Source organism: Ctenocephalides felis, unplaced genomic scaffold (genome assembly GCF_003426905.1).
Source record: "Ctenocephalides felis isolate EL2017-DRISC unplaced genomic scaffold, ASM342690v1 CF-g0.4_SCAFFOLD_01886, whole genome shotgun sequence".
NCBI lineage: Eukaryota > Metazoa > Arthropoda > Insecta > Siphonaptera > Pulicidae > Ctenocephalides > Ctenocephalides felis.
Genome location: NW_020538040.1, coordinates 90,782,404 through 90,794,297, shown reverse-complemented (window position 1 = coordinate 90,794,297; position 11,894 = coordinate 90,782,404). Strand labels below are relative to the sequence as shown.

At 28.4% G+C, this 11,894-nt stretch overlaps 1 protein-coding gene across 1 annotated transcript; it reads right to left on the bottom strand.

Annotated features, from left to right (window-relative positions):
* Window positions 1-1,060: 1,060 nt before the first annotated feature.
* LOC113375514 (hornerin-like) lies at window positions 1,061-2,748 on the bottom strand. Its single transcript, XM_026615447.1, has 2 exons — window positions 2,670-2,748; window positions 1,061-2,490 (listed from the first exon to the last, which is right to left on the bottom strand). Exons 1-2 carry the CDS (start codon window positions 2,746-2,748, stop codon window positions 1,061-1,063), a joined length of 1,509 nt encoding a protein of 502 aa, XP_026471232.1.
* Between the last annotated feature and the right edge of the window lie 9,146 nt (window positions 2,749-11,894).

The following is an 11,894-nucleotide window of genomic DNA, read 5'->3' as shown; positions in this document are numbered from 1 at the left end:
TATATCCTGGAAATTTGGGTTATGCTGCAGGAATGTATCCTTATGCCGCCCTTACTAATATGAAAAGTGGTACATCATCGAGCGCTCAATCTTCCACAGTTGGTCAAGGCGGAGGCAGTGTCAGCACGGCCCAAGCACAATCCAATAGTGTTAGTGGACTTTTAGGCTTTTAAGTAAGGTCAAAGAATATTTTTATTCCGTACAAAACGTATCTTTTAATCATTTTTATCTTCATCTGAATGTCATTTAGCTTTTACAATTTTAGAGGTAATGCATTATTTTATACATATTTATTTCAATTATTAATATCTTTATATTTATTATAAGAATTATAAAATTATGAAAAATTATAACGTATTATTTACAATAATATAATTAGTTTCTTTCACAGGTACTCTATATATACATAAATATATACATATATATATGTGTATATATATATATATATATATATATATATATATATATATATAATGTGTGTGCGTGTTGTTTTGACAACAAATATTTATATAATATATAATATTTCACGTAAACGACCATTTGAATTCAACCAGATAATATAAAATAAAATTATAAAGGTAAAAATAATTTAATGAAAGTTTTTAGAACTAGCATTCATAAAAATATGAATAAAAATTAAATTATTAAAGAAAAAATTGTACTTTTAAAAGCATGTAGATACATATGAAATTCATTCTATCAACCGATACTCAGATAACAATCATCTTCTTCTTTTAATTACAATTTATTTATACTCAAAACCTGTTGACCTTCCACAAATACATATTGGCAAGAATAGATATATATATATATATATATATATATATATATATATATATACCTGGTAAATTTATTTTTGTTAGCAAAAGCACACATTGTATTTAAAACTTTTATTTAAATATTTTAAGTTATTTTATATACAAAATATGACAATAGATAATATTTATTATTATTAATAAAATTTAATAAAAACATATTTAATCCTAATTATTAAAGATTTTATAAATGAGCAGTCTTTAATCAATATTATACTGTAGTTATACTTTAAACGCTTTTTACTTTAGAGAGAGCGAATAAGAACATCAGGTAGATCTTGGACATGGCCATGATTTGGATTTTCGTAGTTTTCGCTGTGCGTGGGGCCACCAAAACTTGAGCTTGATGATTGCGATTTAGACGAAGAGAATGACTGATTTCCTCCTCCAAAACTTTGGCTACCCGATTGTGAAGATGAGCTGCTCTGCGACCCTGCGTTACCGTGTCCGCCGGCGGAACTATTACTTTGAGAAGCAGAGGAACTTTGTGAACCCGAACCTCCACCATTAAAGAAACTTTCACTATTCGAAGAAGATTCGCTGCCTGACTGAGCACCACCACCATAATTTAAATTGGCTCCATTAGTAAAACTTTCGCTTTTTGATGAAGATTTGCTACCAGATGATGAACCTCCGTGAGCAGATGAACCACTCTGTGAATGTGAAGAACTTCCAGAATTTGAGCTACTACCGGATCCGTGATTGTTTCCAAAGCCAATATCATGTCCACCATGACCAAACATTTCTTCATTTCCTTTTCCAGTATTAAATGAAAAATCTTTATTGCCCATTAGTATGTAAGTACCGGGTCCTTCACCTCGGCCGCCATAATTTCCTTGATGAAAATCGCCTTGTCCCTGGAATTGCCCTTGGTTATAACCCCCTTGTTCTTGGAAATGATGCCCTTTGTGTCCACTTTGCTCTTGGAATTGAAACTGGCCTTGACCTTGTCCTTGAACCTGATACCCTCCGCCACCTCCATGGCCATGAGGAACGGCCTGTATTTGGATATCTCCACCATGACCACCATATTGATGACCTCCATGACCTTTATGTCCGTGCGCATAACTTTGCCCGTGCCCTTGGAAATCACCCTGCAATCCGCCTTGCACTCCAAAAGAGCCCTGTAATACACCTTCCTTCTGGAAACCTCCGCCATGGCCAATTTGAATAGTTTTGTGCGCTTGTTTGCGCCCAATGAAACTAAGTCCTAAATCACCAATACCACCAATAGCCGATCCGATATTTGCACCAATATTGGATAAGATTGGCCTTCTTGCACCGTGTTCTACGTATTTTTCACTCTGAAAGCCCACACCACCACCGTAATGACCCTGGCTTTGTAATTGCCCGCCGCCGTGTAAATCGCCATTTATTTGTCCACCCCCATAACTTCCAGCATTGGCGGCCGACTGGGCTCCGCTTTGAGCATTAGTGTATCTATCATTATTATTAGCAAATCCCTGGGATTGAGATCCAGCATTTGCATGTGAAACTGAACCAGGGCCGCCGTTTGCAGAACTCGACGAATGTGAATGCGATAATGAACTCGATATGCTTAATTTGCCAATATTTAAACCATGGCTGATTGAATCACTACTTGCACTCGCTTGTGATCCTGAACCAGATTCTCGGTGAAATAATCCTAAAGGATCAAGCACTTGCCGAAGACGTGCTGTAAGACAAAAATGATAATAAATTAGTTTATTAATATTAAAATTTAAATTTAACTGTTAATACAAATATTTAATAAGAACTTGTACTAATTTATATGGCTTATAAAAAATGAAATAAGCAGAAAAAAATATAAATATCTCTATTATAATAATAACAAAAAATTAATTATGTACTTACATCGTCCATCAGCGCAACTGCTATCTATCAACAACAGTAGTGCACAAAATAATACAGCTTTATTAAACATTATCCACATCTCGTCTTTAAAACGTACACAAACCACAAAAGCTCAGCAACAAATATTGTTTATTGTTCTCACTTTGATATCACAATTACCACTGACTGATGAGCGTTCCGTGTATCGATGTTTATAAATAAACCCCGCTACCGGATACAAAAGCGATAGCCAACGATCAACGTCGGAAATCCATGAACAATTTGTTGAATGCATACAGGTTTCCCCTGGGGTACTCGCGGAAACACCGGACCCTTGGCGGTTCACGAGAATCGCGGCTGGAGAGTACCCCTACGTCACCAATTCAATTCACATGTGACAATCGGATGTAAAAGCCGGTGGCGTCTACTAATCAAATCATCACGTCAAATTATCTGCCTATGACATAATACAACCGCAGAATTCATGTATTATGCATTTCTTGGTCGAAACATTATTTTAATTGTGTAATCGGAAGCTTACTTGATAACACTGCGGATAAAACGCTGTTTATGTTTCAATATACGTTTTATTTTAAAATTTATTTTTGATGTGGTGACCGTTAACCCGAATCTGTATTATTAATTAAATCTTTGATAAATCTTATCTGTTATGTTTAAAATAGAAGAATATTGCTTAATTACATGGTAAAACCATGTTTTACATAAGTTATCTTAAATTCATAAATAATGGCTAAACTTACATACACACATTATATATATATATATATATATATATATATATGTGTGTATATATATATATATATATATATATATATTTTAACAAAGTCTACTAATCGGGCATAACATCAATAAAAAACATGAATTTCTTTTAAAAATTTATTTTACATCAATACATTTCGGCGATAATCCTAGCCTTCATTCAGTGGAAACTTAAAATAAAATGAAACTAAAACAATTGAATTGGAGTAAAAAGAAGAAAAAAAAAAATAAAAAGAGTAAATAGAAATAGTGTTAAATTAGGAGACTTTAATAATCCTTGGTATCAGAATATGGTAATGCACTACACTACTTAATATAAACATTAAACTTGTAACTAAACAATATTTCACAAAATACTAATTTAAAAAAATCACGAATAGATAGTGTGTAATATATGTGTTGTTCGTAGAAAATCTACGAACTGTTAAAATCTTCTAATTTAACACTAAGCTAAGATTAACTAATGTAAAAACTATTTAATCTTTTTTTTCGCAATTCAATCAAAGTTTTGTATGGAAATAGCATGGAAAAATTTTCAAAAATTTAAAAAATGATTTTTAGATGTAATGTAGCGAACAAATGAATGAATAAAACTCATTCATTTGTCGCTAAGTTATACCTAAAACATTTTTTTTAAATTTTCAAAATTTTTTCCATGCTCTTTCCATACAAACTTTGATTGAACTGCGCTCTATCTAAACGTTAATATTAAGAGCTAAAACTTTCAGAGAATTGTTTTTTATCTATTTGGAACCATTTGAGCCCCTGGGAGCAAGGAAATTCGAAAATGACCATTTTAAGGACCACCCTAATATATATATATATATATATATATATATATATATATATATTATATATATACTAACTCGCCGGAAAAACCTTGTTTAGCCATGAAAAATATTTCTAGAAAATTTATAGTATAAAAAGACTAACGAATGAATGTAGAAGTATGTATATAAGTAAATGGGCAGCTAGACAAATTAAATTGATTATTTACCCACTGCGACGCAAGCCACATATTAATGGTAATTGTAAGTGCCAGCCCAATATGAAACTGATTTCATTTAAATTAAATTCATACATTTTTATATTCGCGGTTTTAATATATTATTACTGCGCTTTTTATTAATTCGCTAATTAGTGAATTTCGAAACAAAATCCTAACTCTTTTCTTTTAATTATATTGTGACATGCTTAGCAAATCGAGGAGGATTTCAAAAACTCTGGAAAAATTTAGAGCCTTTTCATAGGTTTGTATGGTATCTAATTTCATCTTAAAAACTATATTATATTCATTAATACTCCAATTCAATTTTAATATTCAATTTCTACTTTTTTTATAAAATTGCTTTTACTGCAAAAAATATTTATAGAATATGATAACTTTAATTTTACCTCAAAATTAAAAAAATGTGTTACGGTTGTACAACACTTGCTAGAAATAAATTGGTTTTTAGAGTGAAATGTAAGGCTTTCCATAAGCTCGCCAAAATCTAAATTACAATTGAATCAAAAATATTCCTTGACTGAACGCGAAATGAAAATTAATCGATTACTAAAATGACTATTACGAAGTAGATGCTCGTGATTGGAGGGTGAAAATTTATTCCAAAGCTAAATAAAAATTCTTAAGGGTGGCAACCCTTATCTTTCGGGGATCAAAATTAGATGTTTCAATTTTCAGTCACACTGAAAGTTATTACATAAATCATAAAAATCGGTCAAGCCGTTTTGGAGAAGTATTGCAACAAATATCATGACATGAAATTTATTTATATATATATATATATATATATATATATATATATTATACATACGGCGAGATCATAACGCGGTGGCAGGTCAAGCTCGCGCTCCGGGCAAGTTAATATTATGATATCCATTTACACCTGAAAATATAGATTCTAATTGAAAATAGCCCTTTCAGCACTGTAGTAATTTGAGTTAGAGTTTAACTCAACGTACAAACCTGCCCTCAGGTGCAGCGCCCATTTATTACATATTAGATATTGTATAAAGGGTGTCCCAGACCTTTGACGTCGAGACTAAATGTGATGGTAGTATTGACCTTAACTATCCTAAAAAATGAAAAAAACAAATTAAAATTGTGTGGAAATTTTGAGCTTTTAAGTGCAACCACAGATAAACTAGCCTATAAAATAACCAAATTGTACATAAATACAGAGTACTCTGTACATAAATGTAGTTTTATAATTATTAACTCAATATATCTGTAAGACCTATAATAACGTATCTAAAAAAAACTTTTGGTTTGTTGTCTTATTATTTTTTACTATGTTCCTAAAAAAGTTTATCACGGTTACGATTCAAATATTTAATTGAACAACATTAATAAAAATTAATAAAAATTAACCGAAATATGGGCATAATTTCACCCATATAAAAACAAAGTGCAACCCAGAGTGATTTGGTGAGAGTATGATCCGATATTGTGGTTAACTTTTATTAGTTTTGGTCATTTAAAGTTTTGAACCGTAACCGTGATTAACATTTCTAGGACCACAGTCAAAATTGATTTATGCAAAACCCAAAGGAGCTATAAACCCAGTCTGATATAGTTATAATTGGTACTGAAAAATGATGGAAAAAACATAAAAAACTAACTTTTTTTAATTTGCTAATCTTTATTTTTATTGTGTTTTGTTTGTTAGTTATTTGTAGTGTTTTTCCTGGTATGAAATGCTCAATTATTACACAAGTAGTTTCATTTGTTTATATTTATTTGATTTTTAGTTCAATGGTTTAGTTTAGTTCAGTTCTTTATTAAATAAATATTTTTAACTTTTAATAATTAAGTAACACTCTGTATCATATATTTTGCCTTAAAATTAATTTCGTATGTATTTATTTATTTTATTGTACTCGTACATTTTCCAAATTTCATGCATCAATTGATTTTCACTTCCAAGCTGTATCTTCCGCATAGAATTTGGAAATATATTTACATTTTATCATTTAACAGATATTATTTGAATGGGCTATTAAACCCAGAAATGACCTTTTTCTTTCATATGTGCTATTGTTATAAGAATTCATAACAACGATTCCTTGAAATGTCTAATATCAATTAACTTTAAAATGACATGTTTCATGCGTGTGTTCCTCGACTTTTACTTGTTTTGAAACGAAACCAGTTTTGGATATTATAATTATTCATTATTTACTACAATGCATATTCATAGATCTATTTATATTTCATTGAGAGGTTGGATATTGAGATAGAGCAACAGTGTTTAATAAAGAAAAAAAAATACATTATGGTTACCAAAATCTTGCTTAAGCCTAAAGAAAATCAAGGAATTTAATTTTCATTCACACATAGCATGCGATAAACGCATGCTAAATTCATATTCAATAGCAAAATCTTTGTACAATGAAAATGTTAGAGATCAAGTGATTGAAATTTTTGGCATTTATTATGAAATAGTACATAAAACTATGGTGAATTTATACATTAAAAACAAATTAAGAAACTAGTGGTGTATGGCATCGTGCCTTAAGGCAAATTGTTAAGGAACCAAAAATTATATTTTGTAAAAAAGATTTTTTTTAAACTTTGAAAAAATTAGATATTAGAAAAAATTTTGCAAAAAAAAACTTTTGGAAAGAAATGTTATTTTTATTTTGAAATATTTTGAAAATTTTGAACTGTTTTTCAAAGCAATCGCACTACTTTAGCTGCATTGAGATAAATTATCGAAGCGCGTAGGCGCCGCGTCGCCTAAATGTTGAGAAACCTTTGAAACGTAAAGTTATATAAAAATTTTAATTTTCGATTTTTATAACTTACCCTACGGGTAGTTAAATAATTAGTCCAGCAATAGACAAATTTTAGGATTTTTGAATTAACAGATTGTATATATCTATCGATAAGAATTCTAATAATTTATTATAGGGTAGAACGGGGCAAGAAAATCCAATATGATTTGAGCAATTACATTGCGAAAACCAAGCCAAGAGTATATTGCAACAAATAGCACATATCAAACAAACAACTCTCTGACTATATTCAGTAAAACCCTCAATTAATTCATATTTGCAGAAATGCTGTTTTTCTAAAATGTGTCACCTGGTTTGGGGTAAAAACCCCAAATTCGGGGTAGAATGGGATAGACAGGTAGCAAACATATCCAATGTCTTATTTTCAATTTTAAAGAGATTTTACGAAATGATAGCTACATTGTTTGCTACATGGAGATAACGCTGCATATAACCCTGATCTGATTTCGTCAGAAATATTCATCAACAAAGTTGAAATAACTATTTATTTAATTTAACTTTTGTTAAATTGTTTTTTAGGTTCATTTCTATCAACTTTCTATTAATCATTTTTTATTCTTAACACTTTTGCCAGGGTTTATGTTTAGTTGGTTCCTTTTACCCCACCCATGTGTAAGATTATATAGTGGTTATATAAAAAAAACTGTTGAATCTAACTTAAAATTAACATTACATCTTATAAAACAGTTAAATGACGTATAAATTATATTAAGGTCTCGTAAATTAAACAACATTGCTCACAATAAAAAAAAACTAACAATGAAAGAAAATACTTTTGAGATGTTTTTTTTTTCTCGATAACAACGTCGTTGAAAGGTGATGGCTGGTTATACATCTTTTACCCTCTACTTGCAAATATTGTTGTTAAAGAATTTTTAACTTTAACTGATTTTGAGATATTGTTGGTGGACCGCAATAAAAAATCAACATATGATCTAGTCAAAATCAATTCAAAAATATTGTTTATAGAGTTTGTATTGTTTATAGTACGTGAATAATCAGAGAGGCAAAATTAAAACTATTTTCGATCTTAATGATGAATATAATTGTCATTGTACACATAACACAGGTACAGTTTTAACAATGGCAACAAAAACCCAAACCACATACGGAATAAACGACTACTCATTATACGTCTATCAGAATATATATTATTTTTGTTAAATCATCCTATATGATTGTATACGATAAAAATAATTATTCAACTTAAAATATTGAATTTACTTGATTACGTAATAAAAATAATATAGTATCAGCAACTTAATTAATGTAGTGTTGTAAGTCAATAATCAATATAATTATATGATACAATACAAAAACAATTACAAAAAAATATTACTAATAAACTTCCACTTTAAACTTAGTAAAACTTTAAAACTTTAAAATTAGTAAAACATCTTTCTAAGCTGACCACTGACTTCATTTCAACTTACAAAATGATGATTTTACCACCAGTATATAAATTATATAATATTTATAAATTATAGTAATACATCAGATTATCATAAACTTTTTGCCTGACATATAATATCAATCGCTAAAAGTCGAAAATAAAAATTATTAGATGTCTTTACTTCAAAATTCATGTTTTTGCTTCTGATCCATTTCTGAAGAAAGTCATGTGTGTGTTCTAAATTTTGTAAAAAAAATTCAATGCTTTTAAAAATTAAAAAATGACAAGTTATTTTAAACATAATTAACAAATTTATGCATATTTTTAATAGTTTTATAGCTTAATTTATAATAAAAACAATAAAATTTAAATGATATGACATACAACTTTTATAGAATATTAACTACTCAAATTTTTAATTTTGGTTTCCACGAATATTTTGTTTATAAAGCTGCAAATTTAGTAATAGAAAGATACCATAATGATAAAAAAAAAATAAACTTCTTTATTGTTGTAAGGTAAAATATTTTTTAATAATAATTTTAATTAATTTAGCGTTTGTTTTTCAGAAAACATGACTGTATTTGCTCCACCGTTTAGAACCATATATTGTTATAAAACAACACATTAAAAATTAAAATTTTTAAGAAAGTTGTGAAAATCATAAAACACACATATATCACATAAAATTAGTAATTAATTTCTAATAATAAATATAATAATAATTATAATCAAAAGAATCGACTGAAGTAAGTTTAAATTTAATTAATACATTTGTATTTATAAAAGAAAACATTTACGTATGTAAATTTAACGTATGTAAACGTTTAAATTTTACTAAAATACAGCACAAAAATTTAAATTTTTCTTTCATTTTTCGCATTAAATTATTATTTCCACAAAGTTTCCAGTTTGATGTAATCTGTAATTTCAGCAGTTTGATCACATTCATTTAATTGAAAATTATTCACAGCATTTATTTACATATAATACTAGTAGTAGGTAATATGGTAATATAAAAGTGAATAAAGCAATATTAATTTCAAAACGATTTTTTTTCACTGCAACTATACTCTATTGAAAATAGAATTCTTTATATTTTGTATTGAAATATGAAATCAACGATTATCTAAATTACAATTAGTATATTTCTTACATTTTACAACACAAAAAAGTAAAATAAATAAAAATGCTGCATATTTTATTTATAACCAAACAGAAACCAACGCCAAATATAAGCTTCTCAAATACAAGTAACTTTATAATGTTCAAGACATGCAATTATGCGGCTTAATTATAAAGTTGGATAAATTAAATGTTCAAATTTTAAATCGAAACAAAATTGCACTCCTGGCAACCAAAGGATAATTTCTTGAAAGCTAATAATAGGTGTTATTTGTTCTAAACTTGAAAGCATATATTTCTATTTAGTGAATTCTCAAAGATAACATTTTTTTCTGCTCGATTGTGATAACATAACGAAAGAACACAAAATATTGGAAGTATAATTAATATAATAATTTTACAGAATCAGCGTTGATGCTACCACTAAATTGCTTTCAAATATTTTTTTCGAATTTTTACTAACTTAAAGATTTTTTTTTACTAATTTATGACTGTAGACTATAAACATTTTTATACAACACAAATGATAAAATATTTTGGAATCATTTCTCTTATAACATCAATTATAACGTGCGAATCATTCGATTCTTCTCATTTGTATTCATAAGCATAATTGAATTAAAATTAGTAGTAATAATTTTTATTGCGGCAATCATATCATAATAAATATTTCATTTTTATAGATAGATTGAATCGTATCATAATAAATAGTTCATTTTTATAGATAGATTGAGTAAATTTATAAATGTAAATAAATCCGTATTTAAGTTGTATCAATCGCGTTTTATTACATGGGAAAATACGATATTTTTTTAATATTTTTTTGAGCTTTTGATTGAAGTTGAATCCAATTTGTTGAAATTCAAGTTATGGAAAATGTTGAAGTTGAATCTGTTGAAATTGAAATTGAAATAAGGCAGATCGGGACACAAAGATCTATTTTGACTTTAATTAATCATGCATCTAAACTAAATGAACTACATCAAACTTTTGAACCGACTATGTTCAGTAAAACTTCCAGCTAATTCATCATTCTAGTATTTTTTGCTGTTCATCAAAAATTTGTCACCTGGTTCTTTTCACCCCATAGGTAGGGTAAAATTATTTCACAAAATAATAGCGACTTTAATCACGCAATATAAAATATAAACTATTTCTTACAGAAATAACACTGTATATATACAAATGTATAAATTGCTTTTTTGTAACTTCTATTTACTTTTTTATTTCTTATTTTTTAATGTTTACACCTTTACCAGAGTAGAAGCTCAGATGGTTCTTTTTACCCCACATACGTGTAACGTGTAAGCTTTTATAGAGAGTATATGAAAAAACTGTTGAATCTAACTTTAAAATAACAATACGTCATATGAAACAATTAAATACGTTTACTTAGAAATTATACTAAGGTCTTGTAAACTAAACAACAGTGTTTACAACCAAAAAAACTAACAGCAACAAAAAAACTTTTGTTTTGAATTTTCAGACATTGCCGTTTATCTCCCAGAACGACGTCCGTAGGAATCGTCGAGGTGATGGCTGGCTATACATCTTTTTCCCTCTACTTTCAAATATTGTTGTTAAAAAATTCTGAACTATACTTGTATATGTGCACTTAAGATCGGACAAAATTTAAATTAAAAATAATCAAATTTACCTTGAAACAATTCAAAACTAATATAAATATTAATCTTATTTTAAATAAAATATCAATTAAGTAAATTATAAAAATTAAAAGTAAAAAATTTAGTAAAATTTTCAATTCCGTCAAAACAACGCAAACACAATTAGCATATAATAATCTGCTAAATAATAAACGTCGAAATATCGTCAACCGACCGAATATTATTTACATCATGCAAGAAGGCACATAATAAGCAATCATCTATTTTTTATATATTATATTCTTTGGGCAACTATCATCTATGTTTTATTATCATCTATCCGTGCGTATACAAAATCGTGCAACCATAACTCATCGGAAAAGATATTCATAAACGTCGCTCAAAAAACTCGTCAGGGCAGATCTGGTTTTAGTAGACATCAAATCTATACGTGGAAGGAGACTGCACTGAGACGCCGACGAATTCCTTCTGATCAGGAGTGTATCCTTATAAACAAGGACGAAATTCAGTATTACGAAACAA